The sequence below is a fragment of the Aquarana catesbeiana genome, linkage group LG02 (genome assembly GCF_042186555.1).
Source record: "Aquarana catesbeiana isolate 2022-GZ linkage group LG02, ASM4218655v1, whole genome shotgun sequence".
Taxonomy (NCBI): domain Eukaryota; kingdom Metazoa; phylum Chordata; class Amphibia; order Anura; family Ranidae; genus Aquarana; species Aquarana catesbeiana.
Genome location: NC_133325.1, coordinates 551,579,573 through 551,605,794, shown reverse-complemented (window position 1 = coordinate 551,605,794; position 26,222 = coordinate 551,579,573). Strand labels below are relative to the sequence as shown.

General features: G+C 45.4%; 1 protein-coding gene across 4 annotated transcripts in view; it reads left to right on the top strand.

Annotated features, from left to right (window-relative positions):
* LOC141128571 (uncharacterized) overlaps positions 1-26,222 on the top strand; it is a 154,881-nt gene that overhangs the window by 12,654 nt on the left and 116,005 nt on the right. For 3 of the 4 annotated variants that reach the window (XM_073615932.1, XM_073615931.1, XM_073615930.1), the window contains exon 2: positions 18,292-18,367. The exons of the other annotated variant lie outside the window; for it this stretch is intronic. In XM_073615932.1, coding sequence (XP_073472033.1) covers positions 18,317-18,367 — 51 coding nt within the window. In that variant the 5' untranslated portion in view covers positions 18,292-18,316. The remainder of the gene's footprint in view (positions 1-18,291; positions 18,368-26,222) is intronic. 4 annotated transcript variants of the gene reach the window in all.

The following is a 26,222-nucleotide window of genomic DNA, read 5'->3' as shown; positions in this document are numbered from 1 at the left end:
CTCCCCTTTGGACTATCCTCTTCCCCCTGCATCTTCACCAATGTGATGGTGGAGGTCCTGGCTTTCTTGCGGCTCAGAGGCATCTCTGTAGTCGCATACCTAGATGATCTCTAGAAAGTTTGGGGTGGCTCTTGAACCTGGAGAAATCCAGTTTGGTTCCGTCCCAAAAAGGTCACCTTCCTGGGCTATGTATTGGATTCGAAAAAGCAAAAAGTGTTTCTTCCAGTAGAAAAGATCCAGAAGGTAGACAGAGCAATGTTATTGCTCCAGGGCAGCCGCCAGATCCCAGTAAGAAAAGCAATGTCAGCATTGGGCTTACTGACTTCCATGCTCCCGGCAGTACAGTGGGCAGGGCTGCATTTTCGTCCTCTACAACTGTTTATCCTGAGGGTCTGGGACCATAGTCCAGGGTCCCTGGACTCCCTAATATCCGTGCCAAGTCAGGTCAAGAGGTCCCTCTGGTGGTGGAGAAAAGGGTCCAATCTCTCACAGGGTCTGGAGTGGGTTCTTCCAGTCTCCAGGACGGTCACGACCGATGCGAGCGGCACAGGTTGTGGAGCACACCTAGATTCCAGGATGGTGCAAGGTACTTGGAGGAGAGAAGACGCAAAGAAATCCTCGATCTGGAGGGAACTGAGAGCAATAGACTTGGCTATCAGAACTTTTCAGAAAGAACTCCTGGGACCGCACGTGAGGGTCCGTTCGGACAACTCATCAGCAGTGGCCTACATCAACAGGCAAGGGGGTACCAGGAGCAGATCCTTGTGGGTCCTGGCGGAATCCATCCTCAGGTGGGCCGAAGCGAGCATTTTCTCTTTCGGCAGTACATTTGAAGGGGGAACAAAACCAAGTAGCGGATTTTCTTTGCAGAAAGATGCTGAAGGAAGGCGACTGGGTTTTGAACCAGGACATCTTCGAAATGATCACTCAGAAGTGGGAGGTTCCTTCTGTGGACCTCTTCGCCTCGAAGGCGAACACAAAAGCTCGTCTGTTCTTTTCCCTAAACAGGTGGGACAGAGCAGCCGGGGTGGATGCACTAGCTCAGAGCTGGCGTTTCTCAAGGTGTTATGCCTTTCCCCCTCCTGTACTGATTCCAGCAGTTCTGAAAAAATTTCAGTCGGAAGACACAACCCTCATTCTGATCGCACCACACTGGCCAAGGAGGCCGTGGTTCTCCATCTTGGCGGTGGAACCTCCCTGGATTCTGCCTATCCAGGAGGATCTTCTTTCTCAGGGTCCAATCTGTTGCCCTCAGGTGAAGCGATGGAACCTCGCAGCGTGGCTACTGAGGCAGAATTGCTAAAGGGCAAGGGTTTCTCGGATCGACTAGAGACAACTCTCCAAAATTGCAGGAAAAAGGAAACGCAAGCTATCTACCTAAAGGTGTGGAAACGCTTCAATAGTTGGTGCACAGAAAGCTCCTTTTGATGTACGCAGTTCTGTAGTGGTATTGGAGTTTCTGCAGGCAGGAGCAGACAAAGGATTAGCCTTTAGCACCTTGAAGGGACAGGTGTCGGCACTGAGCGTGTTCCTGGAAAAGCCGCTAGCTATAGATCCTTGGGTAGCTAGGTTTTTCAAAGCCTTAGGCAGACAGAGGCCAGTTAGGATTTCCCCCTTCCCAGTGTGGAATCTTTCTTTAGTTTTACAGACTCTTACAGGGGATCCTTTTGAGCCATTGGAATCCTGTACTTTGAGGTTTATCACCCTCAAAATGGTGTTTTTGGTGGCGATCACCACAGCAAGGCGAGTGAGTGAACTCGAAGCCCTTTCTATTAGGGTACCCTTTTGTTCAGGTTTTCCCGGACCGTTTGATTTTTAAAACGGATCCGGCCTTTTTGCGAGAAGTGGCTTCTAGTTTTCATAGAGGTCAAGAAATTTTTACCTACCTTCTGTTAGAATCCTGTGAGGGAACAGGAGCATATTTTCCACAAATTGGACGTTAGAAGGTGTGTCCTTCAGTACTTAGTACAAAGCAGTTTAGAAAATCTGATTCTTTTTTTTGTGTTATTTTCAGGGGGTAGGAAAGGGTCCAGAGCCTCTAAACTTTCAATAGCCAGATGGTTAAGGTTGGCCATTAGTCAGGCTTATGTAATCGGGGGGTTGGAGCCCCCGGAAGGTATTAAGGCACATTCCACCAGGGCAGTGGCGACTTCTCAAGCAGAGTAGGCTGGTGCTTCTCTGGAGCAGATCTGTAGAGCTGCAACGTGGTCTAGGTTTTCCACGTTTGTGAAGCACTACAGATTGGACCTGCTGTCAGCCAAAGACCAAGCCTTTGGGCGTAAAGTGCTGCAAGCAGTAGTCCCTCCCTAAGGTAAGGTGATCACTTATCCTCTCTATGGTGCTGTCCTGAAAGATGAATGGGGAAAAACTGAGTTACTTACCGGTAACATCCTTTTCCAGGAATCTTTCAGGACAGCACCGGTACCCACCCAAATTGTTGGTTATCTATGAGAACTCATCGCATGAGAGCGTCAGGTAAGATAAAGATTTGTATGACGTATTCTTGTGTCTCCCCAGCTGGAGGAACTCTTGAAGAACTGAGGGACCAATGGGACAGTGAGATTTAAATATTGAATTGAAAGGCGGTGTTTCCTAAGAGGGGAGGAGCCAGTGTCTCTCTATGGTGCTGTCCTGAAAGATTCCTGGAAAAGGATGTTATCGGTAAGTAACTTCGTTTTTTTATTGCCAAGGGGAAAAGCAGGGGCGACAATGTGCCTCCTTGCCCACCAAAACCACTCTGAGCTTTCCCCATTTATTGGCACTTTGGCTCTAGGTCCCTCCATATAATATTTTAATCCATTTAACAAAATTAGGCCCAAATTGAAATTCTGCCAAGACTTGCCAGAGGTAATGCCATTCAAAGCTATCAAAAGCCTTGACGGCATACAATGACAGGATGGTCCCCTCATTTTCCGTTGGTAACTGGAGTTTAAATAAGCCCGCCTTGCTGCTCTATCTGGTATGAAACCGGTTTCATCCGGGTGTATAAGTTTTGATATTCTATTTAATCTCGCCGCTAGTGCCTTTGCTAAAATCTTTACGCCTGAGCAAAGAAGGCATATTGGTCTATATCAGGGGTCTTCAAACTACGGCCCGTGGGCCGAATCCGGCCCTCCAGCGTTTTCTATCCGGCCCGCGGACTGCCCCTTTAACATCACAGCATTCCCCCTGCCCTCTCCTACTTTTATCACACAGGACGGGAAACATGACAGGTCTGGACAAAGGACCTTTTGTGTTAAGAAGCAGGCGATTGGTTACTAGGCATCGGGGCGGTCCTAGAAATCAATCACCTGCCTTTCACTTGCAAAGTCCCGCCCTTTGTCCGGACCTACCATGCTTCGTGTTTTGTGTGATACAGGTAACAGAGGGGAATGGGAGTGCTGTGTTATTATACAAGGGGCGGCAGTGTAATATCGATGAGGGGGATCTGTGATATGGGGGGGGATCTGTGATATGGGGAGAGTCTGTGATATGGGGAGAGTCTGTGATATGGGGAGAGTCTGTGATATGGGGGGGATCTGTGATGGCGGAGTCTGTTATGGCGGAGTCTGTTATGGCGGAGTCTGTTATGGCGGAGTCTGTTATGGCGGAGTCTGTTATGGCGGAGTCTGTTATGGCGGAGTCTGTTATGGGGGAGTCTGTTATAGGGGGGGACTGTGCTATGGGGGGGGACTGATATGGGGGGATCTGTGATGGGGGGGATCTGTGATGGCGGAGTCTGTTATGGGGAAAGTCTGTGATGGGGCGTCTGTTATGGGGGTATCTGTGATGGGGGAAGTATGTGATATGGGGGAGTTTGTTATGGGGGGAATCTGTTATGTGGGGCTTTGTGATGGAGAGGAGTTTGTGTTGGGGGGATCTGTCATGGGGGGCTTTGTTATGGGGTGAGTCTGTGATGGGGAGGGGGGGGGTCTGTGATTGGGAGTGGTTCTGTAATGAGGGGAGTCTGTGAAATACTGATAAGTTCATATTGATTACAATTGTTCTTTATTTTAAATATTGTACTGTTTTTTCCTGGTGTTTTTTTTTTTTGTACTACAAATAAGATGTGTGCATAGGAATTAGTTCATATTTTTTTAAACTATAGTGCGGCCCCCCAACAGTCTGAGGGACCGTGAACTGGCCCCCTGTCTAAAAAGTTTGAGGACCCCTGGTCTATATGATGCTACTTCAAGTTGGTTTTTTCCCTTCCTTTGGCAGTACAATAATTAATTTAGCAAAAGTAAGCAGGCAGAATAAACTTTTTGTTGATTTTAAGAGGGTATAGTGTGTGTGTGTGTGTGTGTGTGTGTGTGTGTATATATATGAAAATAATCGTTAGTTGCAGCCCTAAAATATATATATATATATATATATATATATATATATATATATATATATATATATATATATATATATATATATATATATATATATATATATATATATATATATATATATATATATATATATATATATATATATATAATTTTAATATATATGCAGTGCCTTGAAAGAGTATTCATACCCCTTTAAAATATTCCACATTTTATCATGTTACAACCAAAAACATAAATGTATTTTATGTGATGGACCAACACAAAGTGGCACATAATTGTGAAGTGGAAGGAAAATGATAAATGATTTTCAATTTTTTGTTTTACCAATAAATATCTGCGTGCATTTGTATTCGGCCACCTTTACTCTGATACCCCTAAGAAAAAAACGAGTGGAACCAATTACCTTCAGAAGCCACCAAATTAGTAAGCGGTTTGAATGAGGCGATTTAAAACAAAATAAATTCTGTGCACTGCTAAAGTGTTCAGGATTGGCTTAAGGAAAAGGTGGCAACCCTAACCACAGTGCTAGGAGAGAGCAGCAGCAATTTATGAGGAACTTTCAAACCTGACTTCCATAGTGGATTAGGAGGGGTACAACTGGGAAAGAAGTGAGCCAAGAAGTGGTCTGCTTTTTTATCTTTCAATGATTTTTATTCAAGTTTTTCACAATACAAAGTAAGGACCATGTCATTGATTTTAACAGTGTATGATTTTCACAAACGGAGAAACATTCCTTATAATCACGGATAACCCGCTTCCCCCTCAGAGGGGGGATGACACTTTCCATATTGTCTTCTTTTCCTCAGTTTGCATCTTGTATACAAGATCTCTCAACCTTTTATGGGATAGGCCATCCGTGTTGAGCTTCGTACCATAACCTGTGATCCTATGACCATTATATAATAAGGGATCTAAGGCACGCACCCCGCGCCAGGGGAAGCAGGACACCCCAGCAGATATTCGGGGATAACCTGCCCCTACAAACCACGGAACGGCGTGCCCCTGCCCAACAATACCAGAGTCTCTGAGAAGGAGACAGGGGTGGAGAGAAGGAAGAAAGAGAGGGGGGAGGACTCCACGCCCTGTGTTGGACCCTTCAGGAGACTCCCTAGTCAGTGAGTGTCCGGGGGTCATTCGTCAAGTAGGTGATCCAGGAATCCTATATTTTGTTAAACAACTTCATTTTGCCCTGCACAGTTGCTGTCAGTCTTTCATTTAACATGAGCCAAGGAAGTTTGTTTGATTTGGTCAAACGGTAGGACTGCTGACTTCCAGTTCCAGGCTATTGTAATTTTGGCCGCTACGAATATGAACGTAAGGAGCCGTCTTTGGGTTTTGGAAACTTCATCATTCTTACAACCTAGGAGTGCGTGTTTCTGAGATTTGGCCAGGTTGATCTGCATGAGGGAGTATATAAAGTTATAGACTATGATCCAAAATCTCCGTACTTTGGGGCATTGCCACCAGATATGATAAACCGTCCCTTCCCGACCACAGCCCCGAAAGCGATTGGAAGATGTCTCGGGCACAAACGTAGCTAGTCTGGTTGGCACCAAATAACACCTTAATAAAACCTTGTAATTTGCTTTGATTATTGACGTGTAAATCAGTGACCTGAAAGCAGCCTGTGCCAACAAATGCCATTCCTCAATTTCCAGGTTTTCCTGGATTACTAGTTCCCATTGGGTCATATAAGGCAGTTTTGATATATGTCAAGATAGTATATATGGCCTCGAATTTTATCAAATTGGCGTCACATATTTTCCGTGGGTGACTTAGTTGTAAGGTCCCCTTTTCGTGAAAGGGTCTGCATATAATGGTAGATTTGGTTTATCTAAAAAGCTCTGAGTCTGGTAGTTGGTATTTTTCTATCAGCAATTGTTTTGATAGCATCCCCTTGTGATCGCAGAGATCTGCAATTCGCAAAAGACCTTTATTTGACCACCATTCAAACACAGAGGGGGTGAGACCCGGGGTGAGCTCTCCATTTCGCAAAAGGAGGGCTAGTGGATTATGGGGTGACTTAAATTTTTGGGTTTTTACCAGTCTATCCCAAATACCTAAGGATAAAGAAAGGAAAGGGCACAAAATCGTCGGTCTTTCCTTCATTGGTAACCACATCATATGCGAGATTGGTTTGGGATGGCAGGAATAAGATTCTATAGCCATCCAGATTGTTTGGGGTTGTTTAGAGTGGAATTTAGTGAGTTGGGCCACATAGAAGTATTTATTTTTGCAGGTCAGGGAGTCCAAGACCTCCCTCCTGTTTAGGTGTGAAGAGTGTGCGCCTGTTCACCCTGGGCCTCTTGTCACCCCATACATACTGTAAAAGCTTTTTTGAAAATAACAGATCTGCTCTATTGAGTGCCACTGGTAAAGTGCGAAACAAGTACAGGATTCTTGGAAGAATGTTCATTTCTATAGAATGCAATCTACCGAACCACGACGGCGGATGGACCTGCCATCTGGACAGGTCGGTTATTAAACGTCTATACAGCACTGGGTAGTTCTGTGAATATAGGGTACGCAAGGAAGGGGTTAAATTTATTCCTAGATATGGCAGGGCTACCGGTTCCCAGTGGAATTGATGGGACTGTTCAAGGGCTTTCTGAATGGAGGCCTGCAGGGAGACATTCAATGCCTTTGATTTATCGTGGTTAATCCTCAGCCCTGAGAGAGCTGAAAATGGTTGAAATATTGCGTATAGGTTTGTGAGGGAGGTGATAGGAGCCGACAGCACCATCAAGATGTCGTCTGCAAAAAGTATGCATTCGTGTTCCCTGTCACCACATTCTATACCCTTAATATCTGGACAGGTGCGAATCCTGATTGCTAATGGTTCCATTGCTAGAACGAAAAGCAGTGGGGATAGGGGGCATCCTTGTCTAGTCCTCCTACAAATATTTAAGGAATGTGAAGAGTTTACCTTAAGCATTAAAGATGCTGTTGGCAATGTATATAATATTCAAAGGAGATCCACAAAGCGCTTGCCAAATCCGTAGCGGGGTAAGATGTCAAATAGTCCCAGGACAGGGAGTCGAAAGCCTTGTGGATGTCCAACGATAGCAGCAGGGATGCACCGAAATTTCGGCCGCCGAAACATATTGGCCGAAAATGGCCTTTTCGGCATTTTGCCGAAAGAGAATTCTTGCTGACAATGGCGCCGAAAAGGCCCCGCCCCTGGTGCCGCCCATTACAGGAGTGTCGTTCTGGAGTGCTGTTGTGCTTTGCGGGAGCGCACTGTGGAGGAAACTGTGTGCAGAGCTGCTTTCCCTCCCAGCTCCTCCTCCCAACATCTCGCTCTGAGTTGCTCCTGCACAGTATGTTAAGTGCGGCCGGGGTACATATTTATCAGTGCGTGGTGATCGGGTGATAGAAGTCTCTGCATGTGGGAGGATTCTGACATCTGACCCAATCTCTGCTCCTGTCTTCTGTCACTGTGCAGTGCCGCTGTGATCCTCTCCTGTCTGAGTGACATTGCCCAGTGCCTCTGTACCGACCGGAATGTGCTTTGTAGAAGGTAAATGAAGTACGGTAATCTTTCCGGCATCGCTGCACACTGATAACTCCTCACACCCGTCCCTTCTCCTCTCTCTTTGCTTGTCCGGCTTTCGCTACACTCGCAGCCCCCATCCTCCCCCTTCATCCTCAGCATTTCCCGGTCCACAATCTTTTTATCTACCAGTCTTCTTAACCCTCTGTATGCTCTAGTGTGCAACTGTCACAGCCTCAGAATCCTGCCAGCATTCCTCATTGCTCCTTCATTCTGCCAGAACGTTTTTTTTTTTTATACTTCACTGCAGGGACGTAACTACAGTGGTTGCCATTGCAACCTGTATGCCCCCTCTCCAGCTTTTTTCTGCTGCCTGTGGGCCCTCCGCTCTCTCCTGGCCCTTCTGTGATCTTGCCCAGCAACTACTCTGCCCCCCTACTGTTCTCTGGCCCCCCTGTGCTCTTTTCCAGTCCCCCCCCCGTGCTCTTCTACAGTCCCCCCTGTACTCTTCTCCCTGTGCTCTTCTCTGGTCCTATCTGTACTCTTCTTTTTCCCCCTTGACGCTTCTCTGATCCCTGTGCTCTTCTCTGATCCCCCCCCTTTACTCTTCTCTGGTGCCCCTTTGATGCTTCTCAGATCCCTGTGCTCTTCTCTGGTCCCCCCTGTGCTCTTCTCCTTTACCCTGCCATTCTCCTGTCACCCTGTACTCTAGGGAATATTTTAGGATAGAGAGCAGGGAAGGCTTCCCTGCCTCTAATGACAGAGTAAGTTATCTGTACAAATCACTCTGTCCATTCCTAACTGTAGCATAATAAACTGTTTTTGCCATGACGCACTACGCTTGCCACAAATCAATCTCCCCCAAATGTCCCTCATTCTCACCTTCAAAAGTTGGGAGGTATGCACTGGTAGGCTGTTGGGCACTGGTGAGGCCCAGGCAGGCTGCAAATGATGGGCACTGGTGAGGCTGCATTGATCTCCTGTACCGTGTCTGCAATCTCTGACCGTCTCCTGTACTATGTCTGCAGTCTCTGACCATCTCCTGTATTATGTCTGCAGTCTCTGACCATCTCCTGTATTATGTCTGCAGTCTCTGATCATCTCCTGTACTATGTCTGCAGTCTCTGACCATCTCCTGTACCATGTCTGCAGTCTCTGACCGTCTCCTGTACCATGTCTGCAGTCTCTGACCTTCTCCGCAGTCTCTGACCATCTCCTGTACCATGTCTGCAGTCTGACCATCTCCTGTACCATGTCTGCAGTCTGACCATCTCCTGTACCATGTCTGCAGTCTGACCATCTCCTGTACCATGTCCCCAGTCTCTGACCATCTCCTGTAGAAAAATATTTTTTAAAAACAGTCCTTTTTGGTTTCGGTTTTCGGCCTAGTGTATTTTTAATTTTCGGTACTGGTTTCGGCACCAAAAAACCCATTCGGTGCATCCCTAGGTAGCAGCATCCCCCGCCTAGGACCTTTATGGTCCCAGTCAGAATGGATGGCTGAAATGATGTCAATGACTCTGCGGGTCTCGTCTGATGTCTGGCGGCCTGGGACAAAGCCTGCCTGGTCGGGATGAATGTATTGTGGAAGAAAGGAATTTAATCTAAGGGCGAGTATTTTTGTCATTTTTAAGTCAACGTTTATCAGAGAAATAGGGCGGTAATTGGCATACTCTCCATGATCTTTCCCCGGTTTCAGTATAACATGGATGTATGCTGCATTCTCGTGTCTTGGGTTATTGCTACCCTTTCTCAGGTCATTACAATAGGAGCACATATGGGGGAGCAATATGTCTTGGTATTTCCTATAGTAATGACCCGAGAATCCGTCCGGGCCTGGGGCTTTAGCGGGATGAATAGCTTTTATCGCCGTTTTTATTTACGCATCTGTGAATTCTTTATCCATGAGTTCTGCATGAGTTTTTGTGAGCTGAGGTAGTGGAACCTCCCTAAAAAAGGTTTCCACTTGCATGTGTGAGTAATGATCTGGCTTACTGTACAGTTTAGTGTAGAACTCATGGAATTCCCCAATGATATTTTCAGGGTTTTGTGTAGGATGTCCTGTGGATAGTCTCAATTTAGGAAAAGTAGGCGTCTGTATACGGGGTACTAACTTCCTAGTCAGCATTGTGGTTGGCTTGTCACCCATAGTGTAATATTTATGCCTCGACCAACGTATGCGTTTCTCTGCTTGGGTGGTTAGACTCAGGTTCAGTGCTAATCTAGCATCATCAATCTGGTGTCTAATGTCAACCTGAGGAGCCAGACGTTGTTCTTGCATAAGGTTGTCAAGGTCCATTTCTAGTTGTTTAATCGTATGTTCCCGGGTTCGCTTGGCTCTGGTCGCTAATTGAATAAGTTTACTCCGTATAGTAGCCTTGTGTGCTGGCCAATTTATCGCCGGGGACATAGTACAAGAAGAATTCTCCCGAAAGTATACCTGCAACTCTTTCTCGAGTTCTGCATATATTATGGGGTCATTTAATAAACCTGCATTTAAACTCCAAGGTGAAGGGCGCCGTTTAGACCAAAGGCCAGATAATAACAATTTAATCGGGGAGTGATCTGACCAGGGAATGGATAGAATGCTTACTGACGTTATGGCCGGAAGTAACAATGTGTGCACGAAAAAGTGGTCTATGCGGGGAATAAGTGCAATGAGCCTGTGAATAATGTGTGTAATCTCTAGTAGAGGGGTTTGTTTCCTGCCAGGCATCAATCAGGTCATATATGTGTAATAGGCGCCCCACTTTGCTGCTACTGTTGGGTGCTCGCTTAAAAATCGTTTTAGCAGGGTCCGATCTAAAGGAATGTTACTGTCGCCTTCCATGACCACCCGCCCCTGCACCTTGGGCATCAGTATTTTTAAGCATCTTACTAAAGATTTTCACCTGTCCAGAATTCGTGGCATAGTGAGATATAAAGGAGACCAGTCGGTCATGCAAGTGTCCCACTGCCATAATATATCGACCAATTTTATCCTTGACTATAGTTATGAGTGTGAACGGGGTCCGTTTTGGAAAAAGAGATCGCTACCCCTCCCTTTTTTACCGACCAGAGGATAAATAAAACTGTAGGTATTTAGTGTTAAGGTATCTAAGTGCCGAGGTTTTGGAAAAATTAGTTTCCTGCAGTAAAGGACCTCGGCCCGTTGTGAGTGGTAGTATTTAAAAGGCCTTATTTCTTTTAATAGGGGAGTTAAAACCATGGACGTTATGGGTAACTACAGAGTGCTGTGTAGGATAAGCCTTAGCCATCGTGGTAGGGCAGGGTGCACTCACCTTGAATCATACAATGTTCAGATGATACTTTCAGCAACCTCATCTTTTGGCCGGATCACCGGGTCAGAGCGTGGATTCGGGAACCAGGGTAGGAAAGGTAAAGGAAACAAAAGAAAAGATGAGTAAATGAAAAGGGAAGGGACATTTGGCCTTAGGCCCAGGTAACATTGCATGAGAAACATCCTATAGATAATGAAATTTTGGGTCGAAACCCTTTCCGGGGATAACATCCGGAATTCAATTCGTGAGGGTACCTTCATCCGTAGAGGGAGGTAGTCTCACTAGTGGGGGGCATGTGTGTGCACCCCGACCCAGAGTTCAAATACATTAAAGGAGAAAGAAATTAAAACAAAATTAGAACAATAAATAAAAAGAAGGTAAATGGGAATTAAACCAGTTTAACATTCTGGAGTCTATCTATCTTTCTCTTTTTCTTTTTTTTTTTTTTCCCCTGGCTAACCAGACCCTTCCCGCATGACCCAGAAAACCAGGGCAGGCCGGTCTTAACTTATCCTTTCTTGCCCTGGAGATGTGGACCTATGAGGGAGGGCCGACCTTCTTCCCCGTAGAGGGGCAGTCAGAACTTAAAACCAAGAAACGGCGTAACAGTCAATTCTAGGACAACGATCCAAGAAGCATCAAAGCATAACTTTTGTGCTAATCCAATGGATTACAACCGGATGACAGTGGCATATGCACTGCCTGCAACAAGCCTGAGCAGGCCTCACTAGGTGGGCCTTGTCAACCCTCACACGGAGGGAAGTAGAGTCCGATTAGATTCAAGCGATTGGAGAGGATCTTCTTGCCGACTATTTATTGCCAACTTTCCAGAGCGGGGAGAGAGGGCGGCTTGCATGATGTGAAGGAGAGGCAGTTTGGAGGTCCCGTGAGATGATTCCCAGATCCAACAATAATTCTTCGCCATCCTAAAATGTAGAAAAGGAGTGGGATTTGCCCTTGTATGTGAAAGACAGTTTAAATGGGAAAGCCCATCTGTATTTTATCTGTCGATTCATGAGCTGTTGCAGCAGAGGCTTCATGTACCCCCTTTTTTGAACTGTAGATGGGGCCAAATCAGTGAAAAGCTGGATTGGTGTTCCAAATAGGGCCAAATCTGGCCTATTACGGGCAGCTAGCATTAATTTCTCTTTTATGCGATAATAGTGCGGCTTGACTATTATATCGCGTGGCAGGCCATCCAGTTTCTGGCAGCCCTTTTAGGCGCACATTATATCTGCGAGAACAGTTTTCCAAATTCTCGATTTTTGTATGCGCCTTATTTCTGTCCATGGAGGACCCTGGGGAGTCTACAGGCTCTTGAGTGTCCCTGTATATAGCAGGGGATGGGGGCATTAATAGAGACCCACCTGGTTGTTCTGTGTCCAGGGCTCCAGAGGATGGAGATGAGTAGGGGTCTTTGTGGTTGTTCGGCTGGGTCTTCTTGGCTGCCTGCCTCTGTGGCTTTGAGGAGTCTGCTGCTAAATTGTGTTGCAACTGTGTTGCTGTATCCAGGCTGCGTCGCGGCACCCCTCGTTCCGGCGCCATCTTGGACTGAGGCCTCAGTCCAGGGGAAGGCCCCGCTGCTCCGTTCGGCTTCTGCTGCTTGTAGGGCCTGCGTTTGGGCTGTCCCGATGCCCGTCGCTGCATCACCAGCTAGGGGGGAGTGTGTCCCAGCAATTTTCGGGCGTTTAAGCCCGATCCGCTGTGCTATTAATTGCTTCTCGTGGCCGTCTGTGTGCGGAGCTTATTCAGAGCACATCTGGTCCCGAGCTCTCGCGCATGCGCTCTCAAGTGGTCTGCTTTTTTCTGGTGCGATGATTATATTTGCCACCTTTTCTTCAAGCCAAACACGAACACTTTAGCAGCGCACAGCAATTTTATTTTTGCAGTATACAGTATAGCATTGTTAAAGACCTGGGACACCTTTGGGTGTCCAATAGTTAAGAGTGGAGCTTAAAGGGGCATGGTTAAAGCAGAGTTCCACACAAAAATGGAACTTCCGCTTTTCAGAACCCTCCCCCCCCTCCGTTGTCACATTTGGCACCTTTTTATGGGGGAGGGTGGGGGCAGGTACCTGTATAATACAGGTATTTGCACCCACTTACGGGCATAGACTCCCGCGGCGGGTCTACGCCACTTCCCGTCCCCCCCCGCTGTCCGCTGGGAGACACACAGGTCCCAGAGACAGCAGGGACCATTCGGATTGGGCAGCGCAATTTGCGCATGCGCAGTATGGAACCAGGAAGTGAAGCCTTGCTTTTAAATAAAACAGATACTTTGTTTACCCATATTATATGCTTAGATTAATGAAACCAATGTCACTGAAAAAGTATAAACTTGGCCTACCTTTAAAAGTGGGCAGGTCGGTGTCAGTAGGGCAGTGGCTGGTGTCGGTATTGGAACACTGATGAAGTTGCCAAATCTTTAATAACATTGGAGCCATGTCCTCCTTCCACAGACATCCAGTGCAGGTTGGGGAAAACACTGGACTGAAACACAAAAGTGTGACACAAGAAGGAAATGGTGAGATTTTAGTGTGTGGGACTCTTGCCCGTTGCCTCCTCACTTATTTCAGCCTCTAGCAGCAGTGCTTCCCCTGGTATCTTGACTCTCTCCATCTTAGCTGGCTGTGATTTCTTTATTTAACTCAACCTCTCTCTTCTCAGGCACCACCCCCATCCTCTAGTGCTGTGGTGCTCCTGTCCTCTTCACGCAGCCAGGACACTTGACTCGCCAACGAAACCAGGCGAACTTCCTATTTGCTCATGTGACTCCCTGGCAGCCAATGGCGGCGCCGCCCTGGGTTTCTAGAAGGGCCGGGACTTACGTTGTGAGGTGGGCTGGGGACATTGCTGACAGTTCATTGTGCGTGCCTTCAATGATCTATCTACGCCGCCGCAAGTTTGTGAAGGAAGAAGATGGTTCCAATGTCCCAGGGCCGCCCGATCTTTGCTGTAGCTCTAGCACTTGTGATGTGGAGAACATTGGGCGCCAGGGATGCTGCAGGGGGAGAAGATCAGATGTGCCTGCCAGCACCCCTCTATGTGGCGCCTGGGGCATGTGGGCCCCCCTAGTTTTGATCCTGCTGGCAACTACCAGGGTCTTCTTTCTTTGGAGGGTTTTCCTCTTTTGGCTATTGGACTAAAAGTGAATAGAAATCTCCCCAATAGGACACAGATAGTGTTGTGTGGTTTTTTTTTTTTTTTGTTGTTGTTTTTTTTTTTACTGACTGGTTATAACCTTTCCTTCCTCTAACCAAACTGGGGGAAAAAAAGTTTTACCTTTTTTAGTTCTGTTTTAACTTTTCAAGTATAGCGCCTCTTGCACACAGGAGTAAACATTTTAATATTTGGATTGATTTGGAATTGTTATAATATAATTTATACACACAGTGGGGATGGAAAGTATTCAGACCCCCTTACATTTTTCACTCTTCATTTAAATCATTTAAGTTCATTTTTTTCCTCATTAATGTACACACAGCACCCCATATTGACAGAAAAACACAGAATTGTTGACATTTTTGCAGATTTATTAAAAAAGAAAAACTGAAATATCACATGGTCCTAAGTATTCAGACCCTTTGCTCAGTATTTGGTAGAAGCACCCTTTTGATCTAATACAGCCATGAGTCTTTTTGGGAAAGATGCAACAAATTTTTCACACCTGGATTTGGGGATCCTCTGCCATTTCTCCTTGCAGATCCTCTCCAGTTCTGTCAGGTTGGATGGTAAATGTTGGTGGACAGCAATTTTTAGGTTTCTTCAGAGATGCTCAATTGGGTTTAAGTCAGGGCTCTGGCTGGGCCATTCAAGAACATTCACAGAGTTGTTGTGAAGCTACTCCTTCGTTATTTTAGCTGTGTGCTTAGGGCCATTGTCTTGTTGGAAGGTAAACCTTCAGCCCAGTCTGAGGTCCTGAGCACTCTGGAGAAGGTTTTCCTCCAGGATATCCCTGTACTGGCCGCATTAATCTTTTCCCTCAATTGCAACTGGTCGTCCTGTCCCTGCAGCTGAAAAACACCCCCACAGCATGATACTGCCACCACCATGCTTCACTGTTGGGACTGTATTTGGACAGGTAAAGAGCAGTGCCTGGTTTTCTCCACACATACCACTTAGAATTAAGGCTAAAAAGTTCTATCTTGGTCTCATCAGACCAGAGAATATTAATTCTCACCATCTTGGAGTCCTTCAAGTGTTTTTTAGCAAACTCCATGCAGGCTTTCATGTGTCTTGCACTGAGGAGAGGCTTCCGTCGGGCCACTCTGCCATAAAGCCCTGACAGGTGGAGGGCTGCAGTGATGGGTGACTTTCTACAACTTTCTCCCATCTCCCGACTGCATCTCTGGAGCTCAGCCACAGTGATCTTCGGGTTCTTCTTTACCTCTCTCACCAAGGCTCTTCTCCCCCGATAGCTCAGTTTGGCCGGACGGCCAGCTCTAGGAAGGGTTCTGGTCGTCCCAAACATCTTCCATTTAGGGATTATGGAGGCCACTGTGCTCTTAGGAACCTTAAGTGCAGCAGAAATTTTTTTGTAACCTTGGCAAGATGTGTGCCTTGCCACAATTCTGCCTCTGAGCTCTTCAGACAGTTCCTTTTTGACCTCATGATTCTCATTTGCTCTGGCATACACTGTGAGCTGTAAGGTCTTATATAGACTGGTGTGTGGCTTTCCTAATCAAGTCCAATCAGTATAATCAAACACAGCTGGACTCGAAGGTGTAGAACCATCTCAAGGATGATCAGAAGAAATGGACAGCACCTGAGTTAAATAAATGAGTGTCACAGCAAAGGGTCTGAATACTTAGGACCATGTGATATTTGTTTTTTTCTTTTTTAATCTGCAAAATGTCAACAATACTGTGTTTTTCTGTCAATATGGGGTGCTGTGTGTACATTAATGAGGAAAAAAATGAACTTAAATGATTTTAGCAAATGGCTGCAATATAACAGAGTGAAAAAATTTAAGGGGGTCTGAATACTTTCCGTCCCCACTATGTGTGTGTATATATATATATATATATATATATATATATATATATATATATATATATATATATATATATATATATATTAGGGCTGAAACAACTTATCGATTACTATTTTCATAATCGATTAATCGGCCAGTAACATAATGGGGTTAAAAAAAAACTAAAATGAGCCCTTTATAGTACAAAAAGAGCAAATAATCGCTACTGTAAGTATTACTTTCACAGTTCTACAGTAAAAAAAATTACAGTAGTGATTATCTGCTGTTTTTGTACTATAAAGGGCCTATTTTCGTTTTTTTTACCCCATTATGTTACTAAATGTCTTAGACCTGGTTCACATCTATGTTTTTTTGCAGAAACGCACTACAGTTCATCTACGTGGTTTCCTATGGGACACGTTCACGCAAAACTTTTTTGGTTCAATAGACTTCAATAGAGAAGCTGCAGAAAAGCATGTAATGCGTTTTTGCAGCAATTTGTGCTTTTTAATCTGCCCAACAACAAATTGGCCAAAAAAAAGCAAAATGCAAAACGCAGCAAAAACACGTGCTCAAAAATCAAAACGCACTGCAGAAACAGATCAAAAGCAAACTGCATAGGCGTGTACCGAGCCTTATGCTGGCCACACGGATCAATTTTCAGAAAAATCTTTGTACATTCGCTGAATGAAAGAATGTTGTTTGACATTTTCACTTGTTTTTAACATTCTGTTTTTAAAATGAATGTCATTTCTGAACGAAAACCACATACTGTCTGAAAATTCCTTTGACCAAGTTTTCTATTATTTCCAAATTTTCCCGTCACTGTGGTTGAAAATGAACATCGATTTGACCCCACTAACGATTAGAAAATTGAACGAACGTTCTTAAAATGACATTATTTGTTTTTATTTTTAATTTAAAAAAATTGATCTCTGATGATTATTTACCAGATTCACCCTTTAATAGTATATACAGTATATCTCCTCTGTCTGTTATTCTCAGAGTGGATTAGATATTTTGCTCCCTAACCATATAGTTGGTTATTTATATTTACCACTGCATAGAGATATTTAAGAATAAATTGCCTTTTTTTAAAACTTTACATATTAACTAAAATTATACACCACACTTTTTTTTTTAAAGGTTATTAATCGATTAATCGAAACAATAATCGGCCAACTAATCGATTATGAAAATCGTTAGTTGCAGCCCTAATATATATATATATATTAAAATACATTTTATATTATATAGTGTGGTTTTTTTTAATTTAGTCCCCTATGTGATGACTTCTTGATGACAAGCTCGCTTTAATGAGACATCCGGGATCCAAAAGTTCACTGTCACATTTAAAATTGGTGCAGCTGTGTGGGCGCACTGTTCTGTGAAGAAATAAACTACAAATCACTTCTGCTAGAGTGTGTATATATTTGTCAGCACACTATGGATCTACAGTCACCGTCCAAATGTTTTTATTGCAGAAATCACATCATAAAGACAAGTGCAATGTTTAGGAGTCGCGCAGGACCCCTTCGTCAGGCATGTGATGATGATCATCACATGCCTGACGAAGGGGTCCTGTGTGACTGTGAAACGTTGCACTTGTCTTTGATCTATCTGCATTAAAAATCTTTGGACAGTGATTGTAGATCCATGGTGTGCTGATGAATATATATACACTGTCTTTATGTTTCCAGGATTCGGCTGGTAATCGCTACAGCACTCACCATTGATGAGCCTTGTTTTCCAGGAACGTGTATGATCGTATTATAGACAAGACTTCTGCTAGAGTGGCTTGGAGTTCTCAATGGGCTATGAGTGCGCTAATTAGCATGCTCGCAGTCCATTCACAAGACTTTATGACAGCCCATACGGAGGTACTGGTAGAATCTCGAGGACATGCCTGCAGAAGCCTGACATTTCACCTGCAAATCACTGATCGCAGGGTGCAGGCTCCTGTGAATTTTATTTATTTATTTACCAGTATTTATTTATTTTTTATTATTTCCGTAAAAATACGTGAATTTTCCCTAAAGATTAACTTATTCTTTAAGCCCAGGAGCATCCATTTTGTATAAATATTTTTGTAAGGCCTCAAATAGCCGCTCCTATAATGCAAAAAATCTGGATGGCAACCAATAAGAAACCTTCGGGTAACTTCAGAACGAAAAAGCAAACAAATTTTAGGTCCTATGTATTAACTTTTTTACTTTTTACATTTTAGGTCAAGCTGGCCTGGTTTGTAAGAAATGTATCACCGTGGTGGAGACAGGGGTTGGCATCAAAGACATCGGAGAGATGTAAGTGCTCTTAGTACATTTTGAGCCAAAGATTAGAAGGAAATTATTGCAGACATTCCTCACAAGTTATATGAATAAAAATATCACACAAATACTTAAATTATTGTGAAGGTTCAAGTACACTATGGGTCTGATTTATATCAGAGCAGGTATTGCTATTTTCTCTTGGTTATACTCCGCTGCAGCCTACATTTTATGGCGTATTCTTTTAGTCCATTTCTCCACATTTACAAATGTGCTTCATAGAGTCCAAAGTTGGTGGGACACAGTGCAAACTTGAGCAAGAAAAAAAATAAAGCCAGAAGGAAAACCTAAGAACAAGTTCTGGCCAGCTAAGTAGATTTTTATAGGTAATAACACCTGGGATTGTTGATTAAGGGCATATTTGATTGCCTCCTGGGTGATCGGGAAGGAATTTTCCTTTTAGGCTGGGTTCACACTGGTGCGACACGACAGCCGTCCTACTTTGGATCCGACTTTGCCCTGCGACATAAAGCCGGCATGTGTCCGACTTTCAATGAACGGGGATCCGACTTGGATCCCCGCCAATGCCCGGCATTGTTTGGTATTAGGGGGAACTCCGCGCCAAATTTTAAATAAAAAAACGGCATGGGTTCCCCCTCCAAGAGCATACCAGGCCCTTGGGTCTGGTATGGACCTTGAGGGGAACCCCCTACGCCGAAAAAACGGCATGGGGGGGTCGCCCCCAATCCATACCAGACCCTTATCCGAGCACGCAGCCCGGCCGGACAGGAATGGGGGTGGGGACGAGCGAGCGCCCCCCCCCTCCTGAACCGTACCAGGCCGCATGCCCTCAACATGGGGGGTGGTGCCTTGGGGGAGGGGGCGCGCTGCGGCCCCCCCACCCCAAAGCACCTTGTCCCCATGTTGATGAGGACAAGGGCCTCTTCCCGACAACCCTGGCCGTTGGTTGTCGGGGTCTGCGGGCGGGGGCTTATCGGAATCCGGGAGCCCCCTTTAATAAGGGGGCCCCCAGATCCCGGCCCCCCACCCTATGTGAATGAGTATGGGGTACATCGTACCCCTACCCATTCACCTAGGGAAAAAGTGTCAATTAAAAAAAAACACTACACAGATTTTTAAAGTAATTTATTAGACAGCTCCGGGGGTCTTCTTCCGACTTCGGGGGTCTCTCCGGTTCTTCTCCGCGCTCTCCGGGTCTTCTGCCGGGCTCCTCCGCTATTTTCTGCTCTTTTGCTATAGCGGAGGAGCCCGGTCTGCTGCCTTCTTCTCTTCGGGGGTCTCTCCGGTTCTTCTCCGCGCTCTCCGGACCTTCTGCCGGGCTCCTCCGCTCTCTTCTGCTCTTTTGCCGCTCTTTTGCTATAGCGAAGGAGCCCGGTCTTCAATCTTCTGCCTTCTGCCTTCTGCTCTCTTCTCCTGATGTTGACACGACGCTCTCTGGGGCTGGAATGCACTCTGAGCGCTCCGCTCTGACTTATATAGGTGGTGACCACGCCCCCTTATGCCGTCACAGTCCCTGGGCATGCTGGGACTGTGACGTTTTAGGGGGCGTGGTCATCACCCGATGACCACGCCCCCTTATGCCGTCATAGTCCCAGCATGCCCAGGGACTGTGACGGCATAAGGGGGCGTGGTCACCACCTATATAAGTCAGAGCGGAGCGCTCAGAGTGCATTCCAGCCCCAGAGAGCGTCGTGTCAACATCAGGAGAAGAGAGCAGAAGGCAGAAGATTGAAGACCGGGCTCCTTCGCTATAGCAAAAGAGCGGCAAAAGAGCAGAAGAGAGCGGAGGAGCCCGGCAGAAGGTCCGGAGAGCGCGGAGAAGAACCGGAGAGACCCCCGAAGAGAAGAAGGCAGCAGACCGGGCTCCTCCGCTATAGCAAAAGAGCAGAAAATAGCGGAGGAGCCCGGCAGAAGACCCGGAGAGCGCGGAGAAGAACCGGAGAGACCCCCGAAGTCGGAAGAAGACCCCCGGAGCTGTCTAAAAAATTACTTTAAAAATCTGTGTAGTGTTTTTTTTTAATTGACACTTTTTCCCTAGGTGAATGGGTAGGGGTACGATGTACCCCATACTCATTCACATAGGGTGGGGGGCCGGGATCTGGGGGCCCCCTTATTAAAGGGGGCTCCCGGATTCCGATAAGCCCCCGCCCGCAGACCCCGACAACCAACGGCCAGGGTTGTCGGGAAGAGGCCCTTGTCCTCATCAACATGGGGACAAGGTGCTTTGGGGTGGGGGGGCCGCAGCGCGCCCCCTCCCCCAAGGCACCACCCCCCATGTTGAGGGCATGCGGCCTGGTACGATTCAGGAGGGGGGGGGGCGCTCGCTCGTCCCCACCCCCATTCCTGTCCGGCCGGGCTGCGTGCTCGGATAAATGTCTGGTATGGATTGGGGGCGACCCCCCACGCCGTTTTTTCGGCGTAGGGGGTTCCCCTCAAGGTCCATACCAGACCCAAGGGCCTGGTATGCTCTTGGAGGGGGAACCCATGCCGGTTTTTTATTTAAAATTTGGCGCGGAGTTCCCCCTCAAGAACATCTGAGCACAAGTCGCGTGCCGAAGTCGGATCATGCAAGACGACAATCCGACTTTGATCCGACTTCAATGATAGTCAATAGGCTGAAGTAGGATCAAAGTCGGACCAAAGTAGTACAGGGAGCATTTCTAAAGTCGGAACGACTTGTGTCGGACCAGTTAGGACGGCTCCCATAGGGAAACATTGGATTTCACACGTCATGCGACATGAGCTCCCAATGTCGGCGCGTTTGTCGGACCAGTGTGAACCCAGCCTTAAGGTGGCATGTCCAATGCCCTACATACTTTTGCTAATAGGTGTCCTTTGTTCCTATCTCAAAAAGTTGGGAGGTATGATTAAACCCAAAACAGTAAAATGTTTATATTGAAGCCTACCAATCCTTAGATGTGGCTGGTGGCTGTTTTTTTTTTTTTTTTATCTGGTCATCCAGCCGCAACACACTTGTCAGTCTAGGGGGAGGGTAGTGTTAAGGCCCGTATACACGATATGAAAATCGGAAGTAAAAGTTAGTCCGACAAACGATCTGCCGATTTTAGGATAGTTAGTATGGTGCTTTCGACAGCCGATTCCGATTTTTTTTTTTTTTTTTTTGTCCGACAAAAGCTGGATATGCGGACTATAAAATTTGAACTCAATGTCCGATTTTCGTTTTAATCAGTACGGTTTTCATCCCAAAAAAATCGTAAGAGCAAGGCTACGCATGCTCAGAAACTAAAGAATACATACAAAACTATTCAACACATGACGTCACTTTTGAAGTTGTATTTTGTCATACGAGAATTTTCGTATGGTGAGTAACTTCTTCATGTTCGACATGAGACTAGCATGCAACACAAAACAGATGAACGGTCGTCCGAAAATCTGAATGTGTGTACGAGGTTTTAGACTTGCTATAATAAATATCCCCAAAAAATATATAAAAAAAACATTTTTTTTCCTCGGTTTAGGCCGATACGTACTCTTCTACATATTTTTGGTAAAAAAAAATCGCAATAAGCGTTTGGCTTGCGCAAAAGTTATAGCGTCTACGAAATAGGGGATAGCTTTGTGGCATTTTTATTATTAATTTTTTTTTTTTTTTTTTACTAGTTATGGTGGCGATCTGCAATTTTTAACGTGACTGCGACATTATGGCGGACACATCGGACATTTTTGACACTATTTTGGGACTATTGTCATTTATACAGCGATATATGCTATAAAAATGCGTTGATTACTGTGTAAATGACACTGGCAGTGAAGGGATTAACCACTAGGGGCAGGGAAGGGGTTAATTGTGTCCTAGGGAGTGATTCTAACTGTTAGGGGGCGTGGCTTACTGTGACACGTCACTGATCGCTGCTCCTGATGAGAGAGAGCAGACGATAAGTGTTGTGTCACTAGGCAGAACAGGGAGATGCCTTGTTTACAAGGCCAACCTAACGTTCTGCCGTTCTGAAACCCGATCGCGGGACACCGGCGGACATCAAGTCCGCGGGTCCCGCGGGCAGGGTCACGGAGACCGCGGCAGGCGCGTGCATCGGCTAGGGGGCAGATTTAAAGCAACGTGTATATATACGTTGCTTTGCCTGCCCGTACCATTCTGTCGACATAAATGTGCGTGAGGCAGTTGGCAAGCGGTTAACAAACTGAAGCTGGACTCCAGCTAAAGCTGGCCATAGACGGGTTCGAATCTTGGGTACAACCAGAATGTCGGATTTTTCATGCAATAATCGCTGTGTGGTCTCCCGCCATGGATGGCTCCCCGCACACCCCCACCGAGAGAACACTGTGTAGTTCTGTGTGATGGATTCCCCCATCAACACTTACCCGTGGTTGCAGAAAAGAAGATCGCACCATCTATGGCCAGCTTAACACTTTTTTTTATAATCCGTTACAGCAAACAGTTTTTTTTTGTTTTTTTTGGGGGGATAAAGGATTTACATAAGTGAATAAAAGCTGACCATTATAAGCACTCCTGTTAGTGTTAAATGGTTTGCCTCAATCCTCTAACTGCTAATTTATCTCAACAGCATGTTGTGTTAAAATGCGTTGAAAAATAACAGACTTACTGGCCAGATCACCAGGTGAAAATATCAAGGAAAAAAGTCTAAAAAAAAAAAAAAAATGTATGCAGCCACCACATCTAAGAATTGGTAAGCTGCAAGTTTAATAAAAAAAAAATGTGAAGGGGGGGCTGTAATACCACTTCAATTTAAATATTGTGTATGTGGGAGTGGTGCTTATGTCAATAATGGTATCATTGGAGGGTCCCATCCTTGAGCCACATCATATGTGTACAAACATAAATGGAATGTGATTTTACCCCTCCAATGGACACATGTACACAACAAAATATATTAAAAAATATACATATCTTTTTATTAAAATCAATTAAAACTTCATATTAAAACCTACAATTTGTACATGGAATTCTACCACTTGTTTTGTATTCTTTTTTTACTAATATGACTTTAAGATGCATGTTGGGTTTTGCTTCTGGCTACCCCGAAGCAGAAAAGCAGGCAGAGGCATGGGGCTAGTCGCCTGCATTGCCTGTGTTCTTCCTACAATTTTATCTTTCCCCATTACTGATTTAGAATGCCTTTGTCTGCAAACTGTCTTTTGTGTGGAGGTGGCCATTGTGGTACGAGCAGGGTTTTGTATTCTCAGGCCAAAGCCTCCAGCAGAAACTGCAATGAGCAGCACAGTAGAGACCTCACCAAATCTCACGACGCAGCAAGTGCCTTAGGGCTCTTTCACATGGACGTTCCTTTTATTCTGTCCGTTCAGTTCAGTTCAGTTTCTTTATTTTTGGGTGAAAAACGGATGCGATAGTCAATTTTGACATCCGTTTTTCATGTCCACGAACGTTCCTTTTACATCCACAGACATCTATTTTTTTTTTTTATGGACGTCATTTTTTCATCTTTTTATACTGCTTTTTCTTCAGTTTCTCATCCGTTTTTCATTCTTTTTTTATCTAATCTCCCATGAGACTTTGCTCTTCCCCAGCATGCATTGTGTTTCCCATGCTACTTTGTGGTCCCAGTGATAGTGTGCAGACATTTTTTTTTTTTTGTCCTGCTACCTGTCTCTGTGCGTTTGTAGCATTTTTAGCTATGTTCTCTACCCAATTTTGGGACGACATGACAAGTGTTGTCCTTATGGAGTATGTGAGGAGAGTGGAGAGTCAGAGGAGGAGAAGATTGCAGTGAAAACGTCACACCTATTGGACACATCCAGTGCCACTGAAGAGGCCCTATGAAGGTTTTGTTGCTCTGCATTATGCCGGTTTGCGAAGATACCCAACAAATTTCTACAATTTTACCAGGATGACTATTCCCACGTTTGATTTCGCCCTAGAAAAACTTCAACCACGTCTGCATCGTTTGGGCACAAACATGAGTCCTTGAGTGCCCCCCCGAGGATCGTCTCCTACAACAGCCTTGCTGTTTGTTTTAGATTATGAGCTCCCCCGAGCCAATAGTCAAAGCCCTGGCTATTTGCCAAGGCATGTACATAACTCTCTCCACCCCCCCCCCACTCACCTAGACCCCTCTCAACTGCCACCCAACCCCCCCTTAAAGCGGAGTTCCACCCTATTAAAAGTACATCTGGTATTGGATGTAAAGAGCTCAAGCACATATACCATTGTGTACATTCCAGTCTAATATTTTGTTTATATTCATCTTAGGTTTCTTGCCACAGGTCAAATCTTCACCAGTTTGAACCACTATTTTCTCTGTGGTTCTGATGGCGATCTGTGATGGCAGCTATAAATTTGTCACAGTGGATATTGGTGCGTATGGCAGCACTGCTGACTCGCGAGTGTTTAGGGCATTCAGAATGGAGAGAAGGCTTCTAGAGGGCAGGATGAACTTACCAGCTGACAAACCACTTCCTGGAACATCTGGACCTAATATGCCTCATGTCCTTGTGACTGATGAGGCTTTTGCGCACCCAAGGTACATTTAAAGGCCATATGCAAAACATAATTTAAACAACAAAAAGAGAATCTTCAACTACCGACTCAGTAGAGCAAGGAGGTACATCGAATGCACATTTGGCATACTAAGTAGCAAATGGCGCATATTCCACAGCGCCTTGCAACTGAAACTGACCAATGTTGAAGGTGTTATTCAAGCATTCTGTGTGCTGCACAACATAAATCGTGAGAAGGAAGGCATCAGCATGGAAGATGAAGATGAAATGCATTTGACCTCTGTCAAACTTTGTGGACCGCGCCCAAGCTATTCTGCGTGACCAGTTTGCAGACCATTTTATGTCCCCTAATGGAGAGGTTCCATGGCAGTATGCTCATGTTTAAGCTGTGCCAACATTGCTATTCGCTGCTGTAATCCATCATCTACTTTGAAAATGTTTATGTAGTGTATAGAGATTACAAAAATAAAATGCAGTTTTCCATGCAGTCAAATATTTTTTATTCATGTAATAGAAAATAAGTGTCCACAGTATATATCTCAAAATATATTATATGCAAACATATATATTGTGTAACCAGAAAAAATAACATAGATACAAGCGTGGGTGATGGCAACCAGGTGAGGAGTACAAAGACAAATGTGTCTCTCCTACAGTCAAGCATGGTGGTGGAAGTGTCATGGTCTGGGGGCTGCATGAGTGCTGCTGTCATTAGGGAGCTACAGTTCATTGAGGGAACCATGAATGCCAACATGTACTGTGACATACTGAAGCAGCACAGCATGATCCCATCCCTTTGGAGACTGGGCTGCAGGGCAGTATTCCAACATGATAATGACCCCAAACACACCTCCAAGACGACCACTGCCTTGCTAAAGAAGCTGAGTGTAAAGGTGATAGACTGGCCAAGCATGTCTCCAGACCTAAACCCTATTGATCATCTGTGGGGCATCCTCAAACAGAAGGAGTGCAATGTATCTAACATCTACCAGCTCCGTGATGTCGTCAAGGAGGAGTGGAAGAGGACACCAGTGGCAACATGTGAAGCTCAGGTGATCTCACATGTGAAACTCACAGCCAAGCCAACAAAAAAAGTGGCTCAAGAAGATCTTGGAGTGACCTAGCCAGTCTCCAGACCTTACGTGCCGGTTCACACTAGTGCAATGACAGGCATTGCATGTGATTCACAGCGCAATGCTGTTCACATCACATGCAACATGTTTGGTTCATCATGTGGCTCCCCCGGTACGGCCGCCGCTGCCTCCGGGGGATCTGAACCTGGTGCTCTCAGTGCTCCAGAAACCACCGTTCGAGAACATTAGGGAGATTCCCTTACTTGCGCTCTCTCTGAAGGTTGTCTTTCTAGTGGCTATTACGTCTGCGAGGCAGGTTTCTGAGCCGGTGGCCTATTTCT